The sequence below is a fragment of the Camelus dromedarius genome, chromosome 11 (genome assembly GCF_036321535.1).
Source record: "Camelus dromedarius isolate mCamDro1 chromosome 11, mCamDro1.pat, whole genome shotgun sequence".
NCBI classification, from domain to species: Eukaryota; Metazoa; Chordata; class Mammalia; order Artiodactyla; family Camelidae; genus Camelus; species Camelus dromedarius.
This window is the reverse complement of record NC_087446.1, coordinates 46238508-46266027: the sequence shown is the minus strand read 5'-3', so window position 1 is coordinate 46266027 and position 27520 is coordinate 46238508. Positions and strand designations below refer to the sequence as shown.

Here is a 27520-nt window from a genome sequence, read left to right as displayed (position 1 = left end):
TTACTAAAATATGAGAGTAGAGGTCATCAGCAAATTTACTTCCATTAATTCACCTTCTCTAAGTTTAATTTATATTTTCAATCACATCTTCTGTTAGGAAAAAATAATCAGAAGATTCATGAATTAGAATTTAGTTTTTAATTCTGTTGAGAATAATAGTTATTTGTTACTTAATATTCTGTCTTGATTACAAAAACTAAGATGTAAAAATAGCTAATAAATCTGAGGCTCTGATTTAAAGCATTGGAAAATTCAAACAAACATTTTGGAATTCAAGTACAAAATAATTTGCTGATAAGCATAGTGAAGTTATCTGTGCTTAGTTCAAACAATGACATAATTGGACTTGGTAACAGAACTACAAATGTGACAATACATGTGCATTTAATGATTTTAATATGGACTTTAGGTTTAATTATTAAAGATGTATTTACAAATGCATAAGGCTGCTGGAGAGGAAGAGAGGTACTGAATGGGGGAAATTCTGTGTTAATAAATGTAAGAGAAATTGTGTTTTGACTACAGTTTGTTTGGGCTTTATTTTTCCATTTATAGACCTAAAGATTACCAATTAGGTGCTAAAGATGCAGCATAATCTTAAGTAGGTTCAAAGTAAAACCTTTGTAGAGGCCTACATGGGATAAACTATTTACTAATACTTTAGCAATTTATAATTTACAACTTTTTGTATCGTGGTTTTCCATCAGGTTAGGTTTCATAACATCAATTCTTACTGCTTCATTTATTAAATAGAAGAAGAGTCTTGAATTCTGCTCCCTACTAACTACATTATTGTGAGCACATCACACTCTTTCTGTGAAAAAATTCAGAGCTCAGTTTATTTTTATAAAAAATGAATTTTAAAATATTTAATCTAGTGAAAGTATCATAAATTTTGATGTTATACAAAGATATATGTGAATATAGTGTACTCTTATGACAATTGTTTATTTCTGAGTCAGATAGGAAGTTTTATTTAAAGTCTCAGATCCCTAAATATAATAGAAAGATCCCTAAAATATAATAGAAACTTTTGTTTTCTCTGTGTGGATTGACAGATAAACAGGTTTCTACAGGAAAATATTCAGTTTCTTATGTTGGCCTTTCAGAACTGAAAAACCATTTGGAGAAAAAAATTCAGTAAATACGGGAATTCTTTTGCCTCACACTCACTGTTTACTAAGTATCAGCAAACTAATACTAAAAAAAAGAATATGAATGTAGAAAAGTCTTTTTTTATGACTCAAAATGTGTTAAGTTTCTGAGGATTCCTAATAGAGAATGACCCTATTAAAATATTGTGTTTATATACCTTTTGCTGTGGCACGTCTTAAAACAATGATTTGACAAGTATTTATGCCTCTACAAAATTAAACTTTCTTAATCCTCTCTCTACTGAAAGAAAATAAAAATTACAAAATTAATTCTTTCTGGTCTTCCCAGAATTTTTTTGAACTTTAGTCTATCAAAATAGCATTTCGTATGGCCATATAAGTAGGGAGAGAAAATATCTATGGTCAGATTTTATAGACTCAAGTCTTCCTCCTGTCTTATGTCCCTGTGGTAGCTGTCTTCCTTGCCTGGAATGCTCTTCCCTCAGATCTCACTGGTTCCTTTTTTGTCACCCAGGCTTGACTGAAATGTTACCTCCTCAAAGAGGACTCTCTTGATCACCAGATCAAAAGAAGCCCCACCTCCAACCTCACAACGCCACCACCTTTCCCTAAGACAATCTTTCTTTCTTGCTATCATGCTGGCATTTATCACTAGTGAGTTTTTTGTTCGTGTGTTTATTAGCATCTTTCTCTTTGGAAAGCTCCATGAGAACAGGGACTTTGCCTTGGGCAGCACTGTATGCCCTGTGCCTAGAAGAATGTCAGGAACATACAGATATTCAATCAATGTTTGCTGAGGAAATGTCTAATTATTTAGACAGAATATGAATCTGAACCATTTTATGTTTATTCCATACATTCTTAGCTCCTTTATCTAATCTTCATATCAACTCTCTTTTTTCCTTCCCTTCTTCCTCCTTTCCTCTCCCCACCACCTTCTTTCAACAAAAAGATTTTAGCTTATATGCAGCAAATAAGTAATGGATATAAGTGGAACTAGTTCCTTATACTGACATTTTACAAGTAATAGAATGCTCCTTCATCTTTGAGTTTTCAACACGATGTATTCTACCTCACTGACACTCGGATATTTGTATCTGGACTACACAAAGCTACTTCTACAGATGTACTGTAGATTTCTGTCTGTCAGACTTTCATACTATATTCATTTTAAAATCACTGATTATAAAATATCATTTGTTCTTAGAAGGAGACCAAATTCTTTAATGGTATTCCTTTTCCTTGATTTTCACAGTGCTTTTTAAATACCATATACTGACAACTTCCTAATCCTATTGGGTAGAATGAGAACTCATAAAAGTTAAATGTTTGAATTTAAATGATAAATAAGATAGAGGATTCTAAAGAGAAGCATCCAATCAACAATGAATAGATAAATTTTTTATTGTCATATGTGTATATATATAAATATATACATGTATATACATATTTGTTTTAATTCATTCCTAGTCACAAGACTAAATTATAGTCCTCCTGCTTGTCTCTGTCTTGTGGTAAATATATTTTCTCCGTCTGTGAATAAATCAGATTAAGTATCATTTTATCTTTCTGATTATGGGCTTTTGTGATTTCTGTAACATTTCAGACTACTGAATTAAACAACCCAACTGGCTCTTAGAGTAACTGCTTTGTAGATAGTAACTTCAACCTACAAATACAACAAAGGTGTATTTTAATTCAAATAAATGTAATCAAAAATTAATATAAATAAAGTAAATTTAATCTATTTTAATTTGAATTTAAGGTTTTGCAGTTTCCTATCTCCATGTGATAGGAAACTCCGTGTGCTTATGTTCCTACATATGTGTGTAGTATCTGATAAGACCTCAATTAAAATTTTGGAAAGTCAGTGCTCATTCCAAGAAGATCCATTTTCTTTGGAATGGGGTTATTTCATGATGCTTTTAGCTTCAGAGCATGGTCCAAAGCCAAATTTGATGTTCTCAATCCTAATATATTTTTCTTTGATCCATTGCCCATCCTAGGTTATCATGTGTTTGAAAATTTTTTTAAAAAAAAATCACTTTTAATGCTGCCAGATAAAATCATTTTTAAATATTGTAATTTGTAATTTTATTTGTTACTTTAGGTAGAAGAAGGAATGCATCTTTTGATAACTGGGCCCAATGGCTGTGGGAAAAGTTCTCTCTTCAGAATTTTAAGTGGCCTGTGGCCTGTGTATGAAGGAGTCCTATATAAACCACCTCCACAACATATGTTCTATATTCCACAAAGGTAGGTAAATTTTTTTTCTATCACAAGAAACAATTTCCTTTTGCTTTTGAATTATCTTGATTCCTTAAGCTATTCTGTAGGCAATCTTTAAGAATGTTTTCACAGAGAAAAACTATTAAAGAAATAAAAATTCAGTTATCATAAAAGTTTTATTACTGCTTTAATTATAATAGTTTCCAGGACAACACCACTTCTTCTCATTTTCACATCTATCTAGTTGTAATGAACACTCAAAGACTACAGATGTTAGTCTCAAGGAATAGCAGGCTCATCCAAAGAATAATTACGTTGCCTTAGATGTCAAATCATCTTGTCTCACTCACAAAAAATAGTACTTGGATAGTATATTAATCTCTCCATCAAGCCATATACATTTATATGTTCTAAAATTGTTCACTTATGTTTTAGAAGCCTCTTTAAAGTAGTCTTTATTACAGTTATTCTACATAATTAATTAGTGATTTGAAACTACCTTAATTAAAAATAGTTTAAAAATGAGTGTAAAAGCAAGCCTAGAAATATTTAAACGGAACATTGTTTCTTCTGAAGTTTTTAGTTATCTTCCCTTATGACAATTTACAAATGTCTAAACAGAAAATTAGACATGAAAAATTTGGAATATTTATTGTGGGTGAGAGTAAATGAATTTAAAGAAGAGACACACCTCATGCTCATTTGACCCAGTGATTTTTCCATTTGTCATCACCCTGAGTTAGGTTGACATCACAAGTCCTCCTACTGTGCTAGAGGATGGTTCTGTGGAAACTAATAGAGCACCTAGGCTGAAGTACCTAGAGCAAATACAAAAGTTCCATCAGATATGGTGCTGTCACATCCCTCTCACTCCTTTTCCTTTGTCAGAAAGTGCTTGTGCTATCCTGCCCACTGGTCTGATTTGTAGATCATATGTTGTAGTTAGGCAGATGAGGCTTGTGGGGCTTTTTCTGTAAGACCTACAGTGGTGGTAGGAAGCTACCTGAAGTGTAGAAGGATGAAGATTATGGCTTAAGCCAGAAGTGATAAAAAGAGACAAAGAAGGTCATTATATAATGAAAATCAGATCAATTCATCAAGAAAATACAATAATTGTATACACATTCAACATCAGAGCACCTAAATATATTAAGCAAATACTAACAAATCTGAAGAGAGATAGATAATAATACATTAATAATTAGGGACTTCAATGCCTCACTTTTAACAATGGATAGTTCATCCCAGCAGAAAGCCAACAAGGCAATACTAGATTTGAACCATATTTAGACCAAATGAACTTAGTAGACATATGTAGACATTCCATCCAACAACAGCAGAATACACTTCTCAATCATGGATGGAACATTCTCTAGGAGTATCATATGATAGGGCACAAAAATAAGTCTTAGCAAAATTAAGAAGACTGAAATCATACCAAGTATTTTCCCATTATAACACTATGAAACTGGAAATCAATAAAAGGAGGAAAGCTGAAAAATTTACAAATACATGGAAATTAAACAACACACTCCAGAGCAACCAGTGGGTCAAAGAAAAAATCAAAAAAGAAATTTAAAAAATACTGAAAGAAATGAAAATGGAAACACAGTATCTATGAAATGTGCAGTAGCAATTCTAAGAGGGGCATTTATAGCAATAAATGCCTATATCGAGAAAAAAAGAAGTCTCAAATGAACCTAACTTCACACCTCAAAGAACTAGAAAAAGAAGAACAAATGAAGCTGAAAGTTAGCAGAAGGAAGAAAATAACGAGAAGAACAGAAATAAATGAAATAGATACCAGAAAAACAATAGAAAAATCAATAAAACTAAGAACTGGTTGTTCATAAAGATAATATTGACAAACGTTTAGCTAGACTAAGGGCGGGGGAGAAAAAATTAAATCAGAAAGACAAGAGGAAGCATTACAACTGACACCATGGAAATACATAGGATCATGAGACTACTATGAGCAATTATGTGCCAACAAACTAGAAACCTAGAAGAAATGGATAAATGCTTAGAAATATACAACTTACCAAGATTGATTCATGAAGAAGTAAAAAATAACATTATCAAGTAAGGCAATTGAATCATTAATCAAAAACCTCCCCCAAAGGAAAAGCCCAGGATCAGTTGGTTTTACTAGTGAATTCTAACAAGCATTTAAAGAAGAATTAATAACAAACTTCTAAAACTTTTCAAAAAATTAAAGAGGAAGTAACACTCCCAAACTCAATTTATGAGGCCAGCATTACCCTGATGCCAAAGCCAGTGAAGGGACACTACAAGATAAGACAACCACAGACCAATATGCCTGATGAAGATAGATGCAAAACTTCTGAACAAAATACTAGTAAACGAACTTAACAACTCACTAAAAAAAAACCTACCATGGTCAAGCTGGATTTATTCTTGGGATACAATGATGTTTCAATATATGCAAATCAGTAAGTATCAAACATCACATGAATAAAATGAAAAATAAATGTCATATGATCATATCAGTAGACGTGAAAAAAGCATTTGACAAAACTTAACATCCTTTCACAATAAAAACTCTTAGTAAACTGAGTATAGAAGGAACATACTTCAACATAACAAAGGCCACGTATGACAGACTCAGAGTTATATCACATTCAATAGTGAAAGGCTGAAAGCTTTCCCTCTAAGATCAGAAACAAGACAAGGGTGCCCACTTTCTTTGATCATTCTTATTCAAAATAGTACTGGAAGTCTGAGACAGACCAATCAGGCAATATAAAGAAATAAGAGGCATCCAATCCAGAAGGGAAGAAGTAAAATTGTCTTTGCATATGATACGATCTTACATATAGAAAATCCTAAAGATGCTACCAAAAACATTTAGAACAAATCAATAAATTCAGTAAAGTTGTAGAATACCAAATCAAAATACAGAAATCAGTGTGTTTCTATACACTTCAGTGAACTATCTGAAAAAAAAATTCAATTTACAATAGCATCAAAAACAATGAAGTACTTAAGAAATTGTAACCAAGGAAGTGAAAGATCAGTACACTGAAAAGTACTAGACTTTGATGAAAGAAACTAAAGAAGATGTAAACAAATGGAAGGATATCTTATGTCCAGGGATTGAAATCAATGTTATTTAAAATGTCCATACTACATAAAGCCATCTATAGAGTCAATGCAATTCCTATAAAAATTCCAATGCCATTTTTCACAGAAATAGAAAAAACAATCCTAAAATATGTGTGGAAGCACAAAAGACCCTGAAGAGCCAAAGCATTCATGAGAAGAAAGAACAAGGCTAGAGAAATCACATTTCCTGTTTTCAAACTTTTACCAACCTATCGTCATCAAAATAGTGTGGTATGAGAATAAAAATAGACATAGACCAATGGAACAGAATGGAGGACCTAGAAATAAATGCCTGTATTTAGTCAATTAATATTTGCCAAGGGAATCAAGACTATTCAAAGATAGTCTCTTCAATAAATGGTATTGGAAAAATTGGATAACCACATGCAGAACAATGAAATTGGACTTCTCCTAACTTATACCACTCACAAAAATGAACTAGAAATGGATTAAAGACCTAAATGTAAGGCCAAAACCATAAAACTCTTACAAGAAAACTTGGGGGAAACTCCTTGACATTGGTCTGAGTAAGTTCGGGGAATCTAACACACAGTATTGTGATTTTAGTTCATAATGGAGATAGTTGAGAGTAGAATTCGAATGTTCTCACAAAAAAACACAATAATTATGTCAGGGCATAGAGGGGTCAGGTAATACTGCGATGATGATTATTTTGCTGCATATTCAAGTGTCTCGAATCAACATGTTTATAACTTAAACTTACACAATGCTATATGTCAATTTTATCTCAGTAAAGCTGGAAAAATATCACTGAACAGTATACTTAAAAACAGATAAGTAAATTTTATTTTACATGTATTTTACCACAATTATTTAAAGTGGGAAAAAATTGCTTAAATTCCAGTCTTTTCCCTCAGAGAGACCTAACCATGTTACTTTGCAACAAACATAAATCACTGGGAAACTTTTTCTTAGTTATTAAATTTACTGTTGCCTAAGCAAAAGTCAACTTGCAACTTATTTAAGGAGAAAAATGAAAATGAAAAGTCTATTTTTTAAGGCTAAAAATGTTTTTTAATAATTTATGTTAAAAGTCATTTTATCTTCATTGTATAGCTTCTAGGAACATGAAAATTTGTATTTGTTAAAATCTCATAAGACCAGTATCTTGCCCAAAATTGTAGAATTTATTTAAATATATGTAAACTAAGAGAACCTAAATGTGCTGCTGCTGATGTTTTTCAAGAAAATTTGAAAATAATCTTATGAGTCTTTTTGATTTTAAAGAAATCTGCTACAATCAATTTGAAAATATTTGTCAGATAATCTTAAATTTTTCTTCTTAGGATATTCTCATTAATGAATATTGTCTGATATTTCATTGCATCAATGTATAGCAATAGAATATGGTTAAGTACTAGTTTGGAATAAAAAAACTGTAAATTAAATATAGAATTGAGTCTTAGGTACCTGCAGAATAAACTTCATAAATCACAAACAGACCTTTATAATAATACCTCTGTTTTCCTTTTCTGTGATTGAAATACTTCTTGGTAGAGGATAGATCTCTTTATGCAATGATCAAATGTAGGTTGTTATTTTCATGGGGAAAATAGAGTGTTTTGTTAAAGTGGATTTCTAATAATGTCGTGTAATGTACAGAAGGAAAAAGTGAACTTCTGAGGGAAAAAAATGTTCTGATTAAGTATATTGGGACTACTTAACTTTTTTAACCAAATCTTCAGAGAATTTGAAAAGCTGCTATGGCTCAGTTTGCAAGTTGAGAAACCTGATTTCCTAGGAAATTATGAAATCACCTCAATGTTTTCCCAGTTAATGTCTTCTGGTACTTTAGCAATGTTAATAGTGAGAACCAGAGGAAAGGGAATCTAGGCCTTAGTTCAAGAATACAAATAAAAAGTTGTGAGGATAAATTAGTTTCAAAGCAGTTTTCTCTCATTCCATTTTCATTAACGATTGGATATAATTACCGGAACGTTTGATAAGTTTTCTCAAGGAACATTTCATCTAAAAATAGATTTAGCCACTCTAAATCTATGGGATGGTATAAGGTAAAACGCTTATTTTGCTCAGATAGTGCTTAGGAAAATACTTTGGCAATTTTAGGCTGTTTGAGACTAAATTTCCTGATCAATGTGGCTGTACTCTTTAAACTGATCATTGTAATTCATTGTTCTCTCCTGTATTAGCCATCTGACCCTCAGGAAAATTCTTACACTTGAATTCAGGTCCTGAATTTCTTTTGTCAGTTCTCGGTGCAGTTTCTCTGTCTTCCCAAACACCTAAAGGTAGATGTATGATCTCCTGCTCTTACTTTCACCCATTCTCTAATTTATGGCTCATTAGTCATATAGTAATTCCCTAGTACATCTCTATCTCCAGCCATTAAAGTCTCAGAAGCCCAGCCTTTAATTCATTTGTTTAGTTCACCTGCTAACAAAATATTATTGTATGCTAACACTCACCAGAATGGGAAATTGAAACATTTGGTGGAGGTTGGGGAGACAGAGTAAGGGAGAGGAAAGGAGGGAGAGAAGAAGGAAAGAGGGAAGGAAGGGATAGAGAGAGGGTGGAAGGAAGGGCAGGAAGAAAAACAAGATAATAAATGTTTACTGACGACAGGTAGCAAAATCTTAGGTTCCTTTGTGCTATATTTTTTTTTTAATCCTCCAGGGTATAGTTTGTATACATCACATAATTCTCCTGAGCAACAGTCTCCAGTTTGGCAGCAACCCACCATGTAATTCTGTTCCCAAAGCTCCTGCTATCACTACCCTTTCTTGGTAGAAATATCTGGGGACAAATTTTAACCATAATCTTATTACTGTAAACTTTATGCCCAAATACTTACACTAAGGCCAACAGATCTAAAATAGATTCAGACTTCCCACAATTTTTTTTTTAAATGTAAAGGTAATTGGTACAAATTCCTAGCCATCCTTGACTTTGGAGTCTGAGGAGTAAAATTTAAGAAAGTGAAAGGATTGTATTATAAGGATTGAATTAAATTTGACTAAACATTTTTAAAAAGAAAGAGAAAATAGAACAGAAAAAATGGGGGTGAAATAGCAGGGATATTGTATTTCATCTCTTGTGAAAATTGCTATACTTTGTTCTTTGTCAGTGCGCTACTCTCTCTTTTTGGAACAGTGTTTATTAAAGCCCTGCTATAAGATGCTGTGGAGGACAGACAGTGAATAAAGGCAGAGTCCCTCTCAACGTGTGCTTATGTCTCATTTGGTTATAAACAAAAACATGTAACTTAGCTTTAATAAAAACCTGAATTAGTGCCTCAACAAAGGCAAGAAATGCTATACAAATGTTCAAAATGAGAAAAAATATTGTAGAACAGTGTGTCATTTGACCTGGGTTTTAAAAGTTAGGATTGTAACAATTGTCATAAATTGAATGTTTCTCCAGTATCTAAATACATCACAAATGTTACAAATTCAAGTAAGCACAAGTTCATTGTTTTTCTTTTTTGGATACTTCCTTCTAAGCAAGATTGTCTTAGTCCCTCTCCCTCTAAAACACCAAGCTTGAGTCTAATATATAGTCTTAACAGGTTAAATTTTAGAGTGTTAATGCTTCTTGATAAACAGCAAAAGAAGATAGTAATGTTTCTACAACATTCATTATGTTTTTTCTCAGAAGATATTCTGAAATTATAAATAACATGTTATTTATCAGCTCAGTATTTGCTTACTAACTACTTCATTCACAGGGTAGTATATTCAAGTATCATGTTACTTAATCTTCTAGACTAAATGTAAATGCTGCTTAATAAATAAAATAGTTAGGAACCATATTTTAAAATTAAATACAACATAAAAATCCTAAATTTGGCTGTACATGGGAATGATAGCATGACTATTTAAATTGTGTAGAAAATTAATAATGGGTAACTTCTGACTATCTTTTAACGTATGAACAGTACCTATTGATTATGCTCTACATGAGTTAGGCTAAATAGAATATTTTAAATAATTAAATTAGTGTTCAAAGGGATTAGAAACTTTAATACTTTGAGTTGCATAGCAGTTTAAAGCCAGTATTAGTATTCACTATATTTTTGGATATAAATCTTCTGTATTCACTGCCTCTTATTTCAGATTAGTAATATAATATTAACAACATCTACCTCTGATTGGAAAAAACACCCCACTCTTTGATCTTAAATATTTTCTCAGACAATAATTAAAGCTTCTCTAGCATTGTCCCAAATTTATGGGGAATAACAAACTACATTCTTTTATAATTCGCATCCACTTTAAAAACTTTCTGTGTTCTTCAACTGTTTTTCATGGAAGAGCTTATGACTTGAAATCTCATCTTTTCAAAGTGCCAACATTTAATCCATGTTTTCTTTAATGACATTTTACTCATCTCTTTAGTGAGGCTATGTATTTTTAAAATAAAGTGAATTAGTATTGACTTTTATTTTGATAATCTTATGACCTTCTGAGATAGTAGTGAATCCTAGGACATCTTGAGCGAGAGCTGAGCATCTCTGACCTATTGCTTTTAACCCAAGCAATTACTGTGTATTAGTCACTATTCTACAAATATTACACATTCCTAATTTTTCTATATGACAACCCATAAAGTTAGTGTTAGTATCCCTATTTTATAGATGAGAAAATCTGGAGAGGTTGAAGGCCTTCAGCTGATAAATGCTGGAGCCAAGATTTGAACTTAGGTGTGTCTAACTCTAAAGTTGCCTTGTCTTGATTATTACTCACAGCAGGGGACGTGTTTCTGAAAACGTGTAACTCTCTTGCCTCACCTTGCAAGTGAGTATCACCAGTTAAGATTGTTTACTTGATAATGCTTAATCTGTACCAATATCAAGCTATTGTTTGGAAGCAGAGATCCTTATAATGGTTGGGGTACAGGGCAATCCAGGCCAATGGAGCATAAAGTTTAGCACAAGTACTTGGCTGTCATTTACTTATATTAATGTGAAATAAGCCATATTCTTGTATAAAAGTGAAATTCACTTAAACTATTTTCAGATCACTTTCAAATGACAATATGTTCTCTATTCTTTCCTATTCTTCTAAAACCCACTTCTCTATAAAATTTAAAATCATTTCTCAATAATGTTCCCTTAATTTTAAATCAGACACTTCTTGCAGAGATAGTAAATAAGCAAATTTTAATTTTTGTGGCACATTATAGCATACAAAATTATTATTTACCCTTTATGTTGTCAATTAGACAAATCTGGATTTGTTACTGGAACAGCTTTTGCTCTTGTTGAGTCACTGTTGAACAAATCCTCATAAGATATAAGGGAGAAAAGGCATCTGCATGTCTATGTGCAGCACTGGGGGGTGTTCTAAATCTATAGTATGCCTATTGGCCTGTAATAACTATGCAGTGAACGTCTGTTAAATGCTTGCATAATAATGAATGTACTTCTCCACGGATTTGGTTTCTACTGCCAAACTGGTCTGGCTTCTTAGGAAACAGACTATTTTATTGCTTACGCTAGATGTATCACATAATCCTCTTTATGATGGTGATAAATATTTGTCCCTTAACGTGTCCTTTTTAAAAGAAATTATTTTACCAGGAATAAGGTTCAGTAGTATTGCTGTAGCTAATTCACTTCTATTCTTTTGCTTTCTGACTGTTAGACTCAAAGCAAGTAAACTTTGCAGATCTTTGGGCAGTTGGCTGACAGAATTATAAATCATACGCTTTACTGACTCCTGGGTAGTACTCGGCACAGTTCAGCTTTTAAAATTTCCTTAAGGAGATTGATAAATAGAAGCATAACTGCAGCTTTTTATTTTTATTTATTGCTAGGAAAACTGTTGTGGATACTTTTTTTCATGATTAACTCTTTTATGGGCTAATTAATCGTGGAAAAATCTTCCTTTGCATCAAAATTTTCAACATTTCATGAGTCGATTATTAGGTTAAACTGTATAGAATTGCAATTTTTGTAGGTCAAAAGATCAAGTACCAGGAATTTCATATAGTGATCTAACATCATGATACAAACTCTTAACAAAGTTGACTTTTAAGAAGTTTGCAGTCTTATCAGTTTGGGAGTACTTTGATTATTGCAATAACAGTATTCTCATTACTTGAAAACAAACACCATCCCTGCTCTTAAGAGGCTGTGGTACCTAGAAATATCTTATCCTAGAAATATAATTTCAGTAATAGTAAATATGTCTTTTCAGTTAAGTGGTTTTTTTTGCACATATTTATTTTAAGAATATTAAGAGTGATTTATTCATTGAGGACTCAAATCTAGTTCCCAATGTTCATGAGAAAAATCTGATGACATGATTGGTCCCAGCATGTACATTTATATGAGTAGCTGGATTTTATGGCTTTTATGTTGCTAACTTATTACTATGGCAACACAGCAGTACGTGGCTGTAGCTTATTCTTAACATCATTTCATGCCTTAAACACCATATTGCTGTACATTTTTTATCAATGTTGTTCACAATTAAATTCTAGATGACTATGAAGTATTTAGCCTTTTGGGTGATCATTCCAGAGACTTCAGGTACAGAGCTAGTATTTCTCAATGTTTTCTCCTGCTTTCTGCTTTGACATTATTAAAGGGGAAAAGAGAGAATAATATATAAATATATGAGTATAAACCCTAATAAATGTCAATATATTTTACCAAACAATCATATATTGTCAGATATTTAACATGGAGAAGTAGAGAGTATAATACAAGCTATAAAAGTACCCTGAGACATTTGTAATAGACCTATAAAAAGCCATAATCCCTGGAAATGGATATGATCTCAAATAATTTCACCTCAATTTTACTATTATAATTAATAGTTTTAAATATAGATGCACTCAAAGTGATTCCAGATTACAAAGAAAATTTTGATAATTGCTTAAGTAATGGTGATTTAAATTATAATGTGATACCTTTGGGTTTATTCCAATATATTTTCCACAAATTCTAGATTTTACTTAGAGAAAGTAAATTGACACGAGATAGTGTTTCTTTTTCGACATCTACTGATTATAAGCAATCTATGTCTTTTGTTGTTTCTGCTAGGTATGTTGCATGCTCTACTTTCTGATGGGCCAGAGCAAGTAAGCTAATAACATCTGACATGGTAATTGATCTACCTGAAATATTTAAAAGATAATCTGAATAGGTCTACATATCTCAAGAGGAAAGTTTAGTAAAGGGTACTTTAAGTGCTTATCAATTATGTATAGCTGTGGTAGGACTAGAGAAACTTGAGCTAGCTCAAAATGTTAAATTCCAGGCCTTTGAGCTGGAGAAAGGCTCCCATGCAAACTAATCATAGAGACAGCGGATATAGGGTCCTTCATTTTCTTGTGCTTTCAAATAGATTCAGCATCATCCCAAATTTTCTTAAGACAGCCTTTCCAGAGACTTCAGTGGTAACTTTAACTTAATAATAATAGTATGTTAAAATAATTATATTAACAATATCTATTAGAGTATCCTTAGTGCCTGTGTACCTCAATAAATACATATAAAATGTGTTATTTTTACCATTTCACATGATCATAAAATAATAATTGAGAGAAAATGGAAATTTAATAAAGCACTGTTTATTGGTTCCTTAATGAATATATCATTCTATGAAATATTTTTTGTATAATTTCATCAGCATTCTCTTCACATAAATTTTCAAAGTAGCACCTTTCATGCTTTATTAAGTCACTCTGAGTAACAGTAACTCGAATGATGTAGACACATTTGCAGTTCTTCATTTAGTGTCATAAATGTTTATTGTCTGGCATTTTATTTAAATCTTATCCTGATTGAATTAAAAAAAACTTAGTGGTTAAGAATGATGTTTTGTTTTTACTTTTTTAATTTCAAGAATGCATATTCAACATATTATTAGGCTTGTAAACTCAATAAGAAACATTGCAAAAACAAAATTTAATTATAATTGAGTTCTTATGAGATAAATTTTCATATGTATTTATCAAACAATTGACAGATTGCAGAAGGCATAAATAAATTATAAATATTAATCTTAAAGAAGTGACAAAGTCTTACTTCTCCAAATTCCTCTTACAAAGAAAATATTTGACAGTCTTGTGCATATTGATACCTTCAAGTTCCCATAAATTACTCCAATGAATTAAGTGGTGCTCCAGTTACTAAAAGAAATACTTCTGGATACGCTTGAGAAACCTTCTTATGTGCTTACCAAAATATATTCTCTAAAATCTAGATAATTAGGTAGTTATTGTTTATTAATCATTTTGAGAATAATAAAAATTTACTGTGGGACATAAAACCACACGTCTTAGCTTGCTAAATAGAAATTCTCTTGCATCTACTCTTAAATATTGCCTTTTCACATAGATAGATAACATAAACCTAAGTCGAAATGAACTTTTTTGTTTTCATAATAGTGTATTAAATACTTACTATGTGCCTGTACAGTACTAAGTGCTCTGACTACTCTGCTTCATTTAAGCTTTATAAAAACCCACTACTTCATTTAGTCCTCATAATGCAATAAAGTAAGTGACTTTACAGAAAGGTAACTATAACTCAGAATTTGTGTCACATTGCTAGTAAACAGTGAGATCAGGATTCCAGCCCAGAACCATCTCTCCAAAACCCATTCTCACAACCACGACTCTATACCACCATCACTGAAATGTACATATAAAAAATAATTTCATCATATATTGCCAGTTAAGTCTTATGGTGGAATCCTGTAGAAACAGTTCTGAAATTAATGTTCAGGTGTATTTTAATTGCTGTAGTCTCAATTATGTGTTGTGTCATGGCTGTTCTGTAGACTGAATTACACCTGGGGTTTATACCTTAGGAACTGGCATCACTTTGGAAGTTAGAAAAAGTACTGATTCCTAAGACTTCCTTGTATTTCTTCTTCTGAGTAGTCTCAGCTTACTGACTGAAAAATTGTTCACTGGCCTTAGTGGTCAACACTTATTTTATGCTACTGTTATTATTACCAGGTATTAATTTAAGATAGTCACATTATTTGAATGCTTAAAATGATAGAAATTTTAAAAAAAAATTTTAATTTAAAAAAATTTTTTAAAAATATGTCTTCAAATCCTTCTCAAACTCTTCCAAAAGATTGAAGAGGAGGGAACACTCCCAAACTCATTCTATGAAGCCACCCTGAAACCAAAACCAGACAAAAACACTAAGAAAAAAGAAAACTATAAGCCAATATCTTTGATGAACATAGATATAAATTCTCAACAAAATATAAGCAAACTGAATCCAACGACATATGAAAAAGATCATATGCTACAATCACGTTGGATTCATTCCAGGGACATAAGGATGGTTTAACACACACAAATCAATCCATGTGATACACCACACCAACAAGAGAAAGGACAAAAATCACATAAGCATCTCAATAGATGCAGAAAAAGCCTTTGATAAAATTCAGCAACCATTCATGATAAAAGCTCTAACCAAAGTGGGTATAGAGGAAACATATCTCTACATATTAAAAGCTACATATGACAAACCCACAGCCAAGTTGAGTATTACACGCAACAGTGGAAAGCTGAAAGCATTCCCAACTGTGGGGACCGTGGGTTGAGCGTGCATTCCAAGGCCAGGGGAGAGGGTGAGGAGCCTCAGGTTGCCTGGGTCCAGCTCACAGGTCAACTGGCAGTCAGATGCTCTTAATTTCCTCCTCCAACAACTTTCCACATTCGAATTTGACCAATTGTCATAATACTATTCTTCATAATAATTTGTTTTTCTCAATCCAGCTTCATACATTGCATTTTTTTGCCATGTTGCTCTAGTTTCTTTTAATCTGAAAGAATTCCTCAGCCATTCTTTGTTTTCTGTGACATTGATATTTGTAATGAGTGCATGAATGCTGTTGTTTTTACTGTTTATTTGTAAAGTCCCTCAATTTGGGTTTGTCTAATAGTTTCCTCATGATACAATTTAGGTTACACTTTTTTTTTTTTTCAGTAATACTACCTGTATTAGTTTCCAAGATCTGTTGTAACCAAAAACTTGGTGGTTTGAAACAACAGAAATTAATTTTCCCACAGTGCTAGAGGCCAGGAGCCTAAAATCAAGGTATTGGCAGGGTCCCCCTCCCTCTGGAAGCTCTACGTGAGAATCTTTTCTTGCCTCTTCCAGCTTCTGGGGGTGCCAGGCATTCCTTGGCCTGTGACCACAAACTCCAGTCTCTGCCTCTGTCTTCACATGACTCTCTTCACTATGTTTTTCCTCTTCTTTAAAGGCACTTATTGGATTTGGGACCCATCTGGTTAATCCAGGATGGCCGTTAGATCCTTAATTTAATTACGTCTGCAAAGACCCTTTTTCCAAATAAGGTTAATATTCACAAATACCAGGGGTTAGGACTTGGGCATATCTTTTGAGCCCCACAATTCAGCTCACTGTCTAACCTAAATGCTGTTGTATCCTTCTCAAAGGATAATATCAGCATACACCAAATATAAACAGACCTAGGAAACAGATTTTTTTTTTTAATTATGAATTCATACTGATACTCTAATTCCAATTAAGTATTACAGGTTTTTGTCTTGCATTTCCACATTCCACATTTGTATCCTTTTTCTTCTGCAGTGAGAACCCTACTTCCTAACATTATTAAAACGTGTACTTATTTGGTCAATCCTACAACATAAATGAAATAGTTTCAGAATTGCTACACGTATATAACTAGCAACAAGAAACCTGACAAATAAGATTTAAGATGTCTTTGTAGGTCTTTTGGTCTTCAACTGAAATTATGTAACTAAATTTGAAAGTTACTTGGATCAGTCCCTCCTCCCCCTTCCATGTGGTATTCATTTGATAAACTGTTCAGTTCATTTATTTCTGTTTGTATTCAGATTTAGGGTTTCTCCTTTCATCTTTATTGGTTTAATTCATTTTGAACAATAGCACTTTAACATGATTCTAAAAGTAAAAACTGTATAATAGAAAGGATACTTGGAGAGGTTACTCCATCCCCTGCCTGTTCTGCCTTGTTCCTCCCATCTCCTATGGATAACTGATTTTATTAGTTTCTGGTTTACTGTGTTTCCTTTTGTAAATAAATATAAGCAGATAAATGTATATCTTCTTATTTTTCTTTCATTTTACGTAAAGATGGTATATTACATATCAGTAGTTCTATCAAATGAGAATGGTTTTGTCCTATCTGGAGACTCTTTTTTTTTGGGGGGGGGGTCACTACCGTAATGAATGCTAATAGTATGTAGTGAGTAGGAACCAAGTATGTTGCTAAATCTTATAATACACAGAATAGATCTCAAAAACAAAGGATTATCTGGTTTTATATACCTGTAATGCCACTGTTGAGAAACCCTGCTATTCATATACATTGCACTTGGCTTTTCAGCTTAACAATATATTATGGAAATCACTCTATATCAATTCATGGAGCTCTTCATGTCCTGTTTGATAGCTCATAGTGCAGGTGCTAGAGTTTAGTCAGTCTCCTTTGTATGCGCAGTGAGGCTGTCCTCAATATTTTGCAATTATAAATAACAATGTATTGGATAACCTTACACCCTCTTTTGTTTGTGGTGGTATATTTTTGGAAGTGTATATTCAGAATAAATTCCTAGAGGTGGGTCAAAGGCCAGACTATTGGTTAGCCAAATCCTCTCCAAAGAGTTGTACCATTTTGCATTTTCACAATGGTATAAACGCACCTGTCTCTCTGTAGACTTACCAGCTGAGTGAGTTGTCAAGCTTTTGAATGTCTGCCAATCTGATAAGAAACTCAGTATAGTTTTAATTTGCATTTCTCTTATCATAAATGGTACTTTTTAAAAAGTTTTATTTGTTCATATTGCTGGATCAAAACCTCAAATTTTATAATATTTAACCCAAATAATTTTAGATGTAATACAGAAGCAACTTTTATAAAATACAAGAGAACAAGTATGCGTGTCTGTGCTGAAAATATTCTAGTATTTCTTATGGTAACTTTTCTTGTGACTCTGTCTCAATAAAATTTTTACATGCCTGAGAGAGACATACTCACCACGAGATAATACATGTAATCCTAGAAATATGGTATTCAAAGTTTACTCTAGAGTTTTCAGACCACCAGGATGTCACACTGAGTAAACTAATTTTTGAAGTGATTTTGTACTGGGACTCTTATGCACTTTGTGTTTTACAGGCCATATATGTCTCTTGGAAGTCTTCGGGATCAAGTCATTTATCCTGATTCCGTGGATGACATGCATAATAAAGGCTACACAGACCATGATCTAGATTGTATTCTACATAATGTTCACCTCTATCATATAGTTCAGAGAGAGGGAGGTAAAGTCCATCATTCATTTTTTTTCGTGTATTTAACTTACTTTATTAAAAAAAAAGTTTAATTTGAATGTATACTATTGTTGGAGCATAAGCATACAAGTAATGATGGGGTTCACAGCTTTTATTGCTTTTCCATTATTGACATCCTCTTTTCCACTTGTGTTATATTTCACGCAGCACAGTAGGCTTTTTATTAAGTCTGCTGCTAGCATTTGAAAACAGTTTTTTTTCCCCATATTTGAATGGACATGTGTCCCTGAGACCATAGTCAAACTAAATGTATGTAAAATCCAAGACAGAAATAGTCTCCCGTCAAGCTGTCAGCTTACATTAAACATAATCATTTGAGAAGAAGATGTCACAGAACGTTTTTTGTTTTCAGAGCCAGTCTTACAAATACATTTTTTTTTCTTTTCAGGCACCACATAGAGAATTAGATAAAATACAGAAACTTTTGTGCTATAGTTTTTCAATAGAAGACATTTTTGAAAAATTAGGAATAATAGTTATGTATATTAGCTTAAAAAAGAATTGCTTTTAAAAAAAAAGAGAATTTCTTCCAAATAACTGATACCATATAATTTGACAGCCTAGAAAAACTACAGAAATAGCAAGCTAAAATTCTAGGTTTAATTTTGTATGAATTTTATGTTTTATTTTTTAGCCTGTTTACATTGTCAAAAGAAGCAGAGTAGTACAGTAACTGAGCATAAGCTTTGAAGTTGGAGTTCTGGAATCAAATCTTAAATAGCTCTGTTCTCTGTATCTTCAGCTGTAAAGTGGGGGTGAATATCTACCTTATAAAGATTCTGTGGAGATTAAATAAGACTCTATGTGTTTAGAGCAGTGGCACATAGTAAATGCACAAGAATTAATAGCTAAAGATAATAGAACTAGTTATAATATTGATACTATGATATTTTGTCTTTGTGTGATGATGCTTGATATTTTACATAGAAATTTCACATACATTATTTCATTTGATCCTTACAACAAACAAATGAGGCAGGCAAGAGAGGTACTGTTGTATTTATTTGATTGTGTTTGTATTAACATAATTCATAAATGTTACAAATATGGAAAGCAGGTTGTCTTTTTGTTTCATATGGTCAAATTCTTCTCAATTTTAAAACAGCCGGAATAATGGCTGCGTGTTAGTCATGTGTAGGTTATTTTGGCTGCCTGTGAAATCCAATAATCCAAATAGAAATTTATAATAAATATGGGATATTCTGCTCTTTTAGAAGTTATCAAGAAGTTCTAAAACTGTTTTCAATAATATTCCAGCCTGAATAATGTAAACTGTAACTGTTGCAGTTTATTGAGAGCTTACCATACAGGATATAACTTATTAAGCAATTTATACTGTCATCTTATTTAATATTTATAACTGCTCAGTGCTGTGGGTTTTTATTAGCCCCTTTTTACAGATGAAATTCAGAAGTTTGGTAGTTTCCCCAGAGGCCCTCAGCAAGTGATGGGGCAGGGATTCTAACACAGATCTGACTTAAAAGTCAATGTTCTGCATTAGGCTGTGCTATCCTATCTCAACTTCCCAGACACAGGAAGAATTGCTATATCCTTATACACAGAAAAATGCCCAGGAAAGCCACTTTACTTTCCTAACCCTTAAAACATGAAACGTGTTTTTAAGCAAAGCAGGAGAGCACTTAAATTTACAAGGACATGACTTATTTTGGAAGAAGCCTGTTGAAGATCAGTTAGATTAGCTAATACTTTGCTTAGAGAAATGCTTTGCTTTAGTAAAAGCTGGAATTTAAAACTGTGTTTCATTCCATCAAAGAGGTAACAAAATAGAAGTGTTAACAAATAGACATGAGCTAAAAGCAGTTTATCTATCTTCAAGAAGCAGGAAAACCATTCAAATCTTAGCTGGCTTAGTCTCACTATTTCAGCATCAGAGGTGATATTATGACTCAGAGTTTTGATTTGTGTGTTCTGTGATCAAGAAATAATTGCCTACTGAAACTCTTGAGTTTAGTGGAACAAATGACATGATTTATTTAAATATGTAAAATGAAAATTTCCTTTGACCCAAATACTTTTCTTTTGTGCCTTCTCAGTTGGCAGGGGGAGGGGAAATGCCAGGCTAGAATATTTCTCCACTGTGTAGCAATCCGAGCCTATTTTTCAAACCCTTACTTATGTTTCATAAATGCTATAAAATTAACTCATAGAGAAACTTTTATTTCAACAGTTTTCACTAGCAGCAAGAACTTTGAATCAGATAGCATTTGGAGATTATTTTCCCCTAATTACATGTTTTTAAATGGATAGAAAATTTTGGAAGTTTGTCCAAAAAAAGTGAACTCTGGTCCCTAGTGAGAAGTAACGTTGGGAAATAGAGAAAATCTTTACAATCCGGTACACAAAAACAATGAAACTCTCACTTATTTTCTTTGCCTTTGACCAACTTTACTTAGAAATTTTAATAAAGGTGAAAATTCAGCTGAGGGAGGAAAATAGAGGGCAAAGAGCCTGAATTTTTTCCAGATGGGAACATTAAGCCTTGAATACTTGGGATCTGGAAGTATTCTAAGTATGTATGTCAAGTTGTTTGTGTGAGTGTGTGTCGTGTCTTGATAGTCATTTTCCTCTTTGAAAGTCAGGCTTTACCTAGGCTGCTCTGTTTTCCAGTTTCCCACTTCATAAGAATATTTGATGTGACTGTCTGTCTAATAGGCCCCATGGTTTTATTTTTAAGTAACTATTTTTTTCTTGTTACAGAATTAAGAACAGTTTCAAAATAATTTTAAAATCATAAATTTTTCAAATATGATAAAAATGTGTAACTTAGTCTCATAATTTCATTCCCAGAGATGTGTGTGTGTTTATTTACAGAAATGCAATTATAATTTATATATATGTATATGTATTCTTGCTTCCAGTGAAAACTGTTGAAATAAAATTTTCTCTGTGACTTAATTTTATAGCACTTATGAAACATAAGTGAGAATTTAAAAAATAGGTCCAGATTGCTACACAGTGGAGAAATGTTCTGGGCTTAATGTTTTTTTCTCCCCCTGCCAACTGAGAAGACAAGAGAAAAAAGTATTTGGGTCAAAGGAAACCTTAATTTTACATATTTAAATAAATCATGTCCTTTGTTCCACTACACTCGTAAGTTTTAGTAGGCAATCAAAAATCTGCATATGACTTACAGTAGGCCCTCTGTATCCAAGATTCTTCCATATCTTCGGCCCTGCATTTGCGGATTAAACTAACCACAGACTGGGTAGTACTGTAGCAGTACATGAGAAAACTCATATAAAGTGCCAGGCACATGGAAGCCATTTAAGTCAGCCCCTCCCTTACCCTCTGTAGACTTTATAATAGGCCTATGCATGTTTGTTGCTCTTTTCTCCTACCACCCTCCAAAATAAGTATAAGTGTACCAACTCTTTGGAGACATTCAGAAACAAATTTTTAAAGTGTCATTATTTAGAACTCTTAGATGTTTTGTCAATATAAGTAATGATTACCATTAAAAATATCAAATCTAAAACAAAATGAGACTGCAGTTTATCCAAGCATACGTTCTGTGAAATATCAGATTCTTTGTATCAATAACTTAAACTTTTAGGAACCACTTGTCCTGGTAAAAACAGTAACAACTAAAAGAATGCTGTATAAAGTACATATCTTTTTTTAAAGGATGGGATGCTGTTATGGACTGGAAAGACGTCCTGTCAGGGGGAGAAAAGCAAAGAATGGGCATGGCTCGCATGTTTTATCATCGGTAAGTATATTATACTCAAGTAACTACTATCCCATTGTTGGAACCAAAAAACCTTTGGACAGGATTCAGTGTTCTCACCTTTAGTCTAAAAATACCTTCCTGAAAAACTAATGCTTAGAATTTACAGTTTTTTGATTTCTTAGGTTATTTTTTTTATGTGACAGGTATCTCCAAGTATTTTTTCTGTTTCTTTTATATTGAGTAATATTTGATGACAAAATTAAATTTTTATGTGTCCTAGGTTTGAAAGTAAGATTATTACTAATTTGAAAATGTGAATACTATATTACCACTATTATACTTTAGTGAACACAGTAGGTAGGTATTCAGTAATACTTTGGAATTAAATTATTAAATTCAAATTAAATTAACTTTTTTAACTACTCAGTGGCCTATAAAGCTTAATAGTGCTCTGCTTGAAAATCAGAGGCATAACCAATGTAAAAAGGAACCAGCCAGCATGAGTCTTATTGGACTCAGAAATAAAAAGATGCAGGAAATAATTTCTTTTGATAAAACTTTTCTATTTGCAACTAGCTTCATAGCCTTTTGAGTTGAAGGTACTAAGCACGAGGCACTGGAAAGAAGTACTGAAGCTATTCCAATTTGTTCCTCTTGTTTGTCCTATTTGTCTGTGAAAAATAAAATCTCTATTTTTATGTTAAGCCTCTGGGTCACTAATCCCTTTTAATACTTATGCCTTGGGCAAAAAAGACCAAGAGTTATATATATGAATGCCTGAAAGGAGCATAAGCTGGGGCATATGTAATACTCTTGAAGAAGTTGCAGTGGAAGCAGTACTTTTGTAGGGAACTTTTAAAAGCCGATAAGAACAGAAAAAATGTACTTATCAAGTAAGCCTCATTAAACACTTAGCAACTAGTTGGCTATCAATTTTTTAAAAATTTTTTATTGCAAAAAAAATTAAAACTTCATCAAAGAAGAGAAAATTATAAGATGAACTCCACATGCCCATCACACTGATTCAGCAGGTCTAACATTTTACAACACTTGATTTATCTATTTTTAACTTATGAAGCATTTTAAACCAAATCCCCAAATCACAGCATTTTTTCATTAAATGCTTTGTCATCAATCTCTGAAGTATTAGGATATTTTCTTATATTTGTAATATACCATAATCATAACTGATAAAATTGATAATTATTTAAAATAATCGAATACCTGGTTCATATTGTTTTCGGATTGTCTCAAAAATATCTTTTTATACTTGGTTTGTTCAAATCAAGACCTAAACAAATTTTACATATTGAATTTTTTTATTATATATCTCTTAATTATTTTTTAATTTAAAAAGTCTCTGTTTTTCCCTAGCTCTGCCATGCCTACCAGTCTTTTATGCAATTGGCATGTTTAAGAAACCGAGTCAATTGTCCTATAAGAATGTCGTCCTTTCTAGATTAATCTGATTGCTTCCTCCTGAGGTCCCTTTACCTCTTTTTTCCAGTCTCTTATTTTTCTTGTAAACTGGAAATTAGAGCTAAAAGCTTGATTATATTTAAGTTCAGACTTTCTGGTAAGAATATAGCATATAGTATTTTTCATTGAAAAAAGAATGTATCATTTCAGCAACTTTATTAAAACATGATATATAATTAAATATTATACATATAACATACATAATAAAAATATGTGCTTATTTTATAAAAGTAGAACACTTAGATAAATAAAAAGAAGAAAAAAACTCTTTTCTCACTACCTATAACACAAAATTTTGGTATAGTTTTTTCTTTATTTTGGTATATAAAAGTTGGTTGTTATTTTTTTAATGTAACTATTTTCATGAAGTATATTACAGTTTATATATATATTATTATGTGTGTTATTAAGTAATAGCTAGCCAGTGTTTGCTTATTTTTATTATTATTATTAAACATTTATGTACCAAATACACAGACCTTAAGTACATAATTCAGTGACTATATTACTATTATTTTTCATTGAAGTAGTTGATCTACAGTGTTGTGTTAGTTTCTGGTGTACAGCATAGTGATTCAGTTATACATACATGTAATCTTTTTTATATTCTTTTTCATTATAGGCTATTATAAGGTATTGAACCTGGTTCCCTGTGCTATACAATAAGACTTTGTTTTTTTAATCTATATTATATATAGTAGTTTTTTATCTGCTAACCCCAAACTCCTAATTTATCCCTGCCTCCTCTTTCCCCTTTGGTAACCATAAGTTTATTTTCTATGTCTGTGAGTCTGTTTCTGTTTTCTGAATAAGTTCATTTGTGTCATTTTTTGGATTCCACATATAAGTGATATCACATGATATTTGTCTTTCTGTGACTTACTTCACTTAGTATGATAATCTCTAGGTCCATCCATGTTGCTGCAAATGGCATTATTTCATTCCTTTTATTGTTGAGTCCATATCTTCTTTATCCAATTATCTTTCCATAGACATTTAGGTTGCCTCCAGGTCTTAGCTGTTGTAAATAGTGCTGCTACGAACCTTACATATATCTTTTGGAGTTCTTTTCCAGATGTATGTCCAGGAGTGGGATTGCTGGCTAAATGGTAACTATTTTTAGTATTTTAAGGAACCTCCATACTGTTTTCCATAGTGGCTGCACAGAATTACATTGACATCAGTAGTGTTGGAGGTTCCTTTTTCTCCACACCCTCTCCAGCATTTACGGTTTGTGGACTATTAATGATGACCATTCTGACTGGTGTGAGGCGACAACCTCATTGTAGTTTTGATTTGCATTTCTCTGACAATTAGCAGTGTTGACGTCTTTTCATGTGCCCATGGGCCATCTGTATGTCTTCACTGGAGAAATATCTGTTTCGGTCTTCTGCCCATTATTTGACTGTGTTGTTTGTTTTTTTGCTATTGAGTTGTATGAGTTGTTTTCATGTTCTGGAAATAAACCCTTGTCAGTCACACTGTTTGCAAATATTTTCTTGCATTCCGTAGGTTGTCTTTTCATTTTGTTTATGGTTTCCTTTGCTGTGCAAAAGCTTATAAGTTTGATTAGGTCCCATTTGTTTATTTCTGCTTTTATTTCTATTGCCTGGGTAGACTGCTGTAGGGGAACATTGCTAAGATTTATGCCAGAGAATGCTTTGCCTATGTTCTCTTTTAGGAGGTTTATAGTGTCTTATGTTTAAGTCTTTAAGCCATTTTTTTTCCTTTAAAAATTATTTATTTATTTATTTATTTACTTGTAGAAGGAGGTAATTAAGTTTATTTAGTTATTTAGTTATTCTTGTGTGTGTGTTCTAGGCACTGGGCTGGGGATTGATTGATTGATTGATTGATTGATTGATTGATTGATTTATAACTTTTTTTATTGAGTTACAGTCATTTTACAATGTGTCAAATTCCAGTGTAGAGCACAATTTTTCAGTTATACATAAACATACGTATAGTCATTGTCACATTTTTTTTTTCTCTGTGAGCTACCACTTTAAGCCATTTGAGTTTACTTTTGTGTATGGTGTGAGGGAGTGTTCTAACTTCACTGATCTATATGTAGCTGTCCAGCTTTCTCAGCACCACTTTCCAAAGAGACTGTCTTTTCTCCACTGTATATTCTTGCCTTCTTTGTCAAAGATTAATTGACTGATGGTCTGTGGGTTTATTTCTGGGCTCTTCATTCTATTCCATTGATCATCTGTTTGTTTTTGTGTCAATACCATGTTGTTTTGATTACTGTAGCTCTGTAATATTGTCTGAAGTCTGAAAGAGTTATACCTCCAACTTTGTTCTTTTTCTTCAGTGTTGTTTTTACAATTTTGGGTCTTTTGTGATTCCATGTCAATTTTAGGATTATTTGTTCTAATTCTGTAAAACATGTCCTGGGTAATTTGATAGGGATCACGTTAAATCTGTAGATTACCTTGGGTAGTATGGCATTTTAGCAATATTAATTCTTACAATCCAAGAGCATGGGATATGTTTCAATTTCTTTAAATCATCTTCAATTTCCTTTATCAGTGTTTTGTAGTTCTTAGTGTATAAGTCTTTCACTTTGTTGGTCAGGTTTATTCTTAAGTGCTTTTTGATGTGATTTTAAAAGAAACTGTTTATTACTTTCCTTTTCTGGTATTTCATTATCAGTGTAAAGAAGTACAACAGACCTCTGTGTGTTAATCTTGTATCCTGCTACCCTGATGAATCCATTTATCAGTTCTAGTAGTTTTTGTGTGGAGTCTTTAGGGTTTTCTATATATCGTATCATGTCATCCACATATAGTGACAATTTTACCTCTTCCCTTCCAATTTGGAAACATTTTATTTTTTTTTTCTTGCCTGATTGTTGTGGGTAGGACTTACAATACTATGTTGAAATAAAGTGGTGAGAGTGGGCATTCATCTCTTGTTCCAGATTTTAGTGAAAAGGCCTTCAGCTTTTCATCATTGAGTATTATGTTGGCTGCAGGTTTGTCATAAATAGCTTTTATTATGTTGAGATATGTTCCTTCTATACCTACCATGGTAAGAGTTTTTATCATGAATGGATATTGAATTTTATCAAATACTTTTCCTCTATTTCTGCATCTATTGAGATGATCATGTGATTTTTGTCCTTTCTTTTGGTGATGTGGTGTATCATATTGATTGATTTGCATATATATTGAACCATCCTTGTGTCCCTGGGATGAATCCAACTGATTTTGATGTCTGATGTTTTTAATGTATTGTTGGATTCAGTTTGCTAATATTTTGTTGAGAATTTTTGCATCTATGTTCATCAGTGATATTGGCCTGCAATCTTTTTTGGTAGTGTCTTTGTCTGAATTTGGTATCAGGGTAATGGTGGCTTCATAGAATGAGTTTGGGAGTGTTCCCTCCTCTTCAGTCTTTTGGAAGGAGGGGTATCAGTTCTTTGTCTGTTTGGTAAAATTCCGTAGTGAAGTCATCCAGTCCTGGACTTTTGTTTGCAGTGAGTTGTTTGTTTTTTTTTTTTTTTATTACAGATTCTATTTCACTTCAAGTAATCAGTCTGTTCAAATTTTC

General features: G+C 32.4%; 1 protein-coding gene across 1 annotated transcript in view; it reads left to right on the top strand.

Moving 5' to 3' along the window:
- Positions 1-27520, top strand: part of ABCD2 (ATP binding cassette subfamily D member 2) — a 55964-nt gene that overhangs the window by 16131 nt on the left and 12313 nt on the right. Inside the window, exons 6-8 of the mRNA XM_010980301.3 lie at positions 3226-3371; positions 18617-18762; positions 22438-22522. Coding sequence (XP_010978603.1) covers positions 3226-3371; positions 18617-18762; positions 22438-22522 — 377 coding nt within the window. The remainder of the gene's footprint in view (positions 1-3225; positions 3372-18616; positions 18763-22437; positions 22523-27520) is intronic.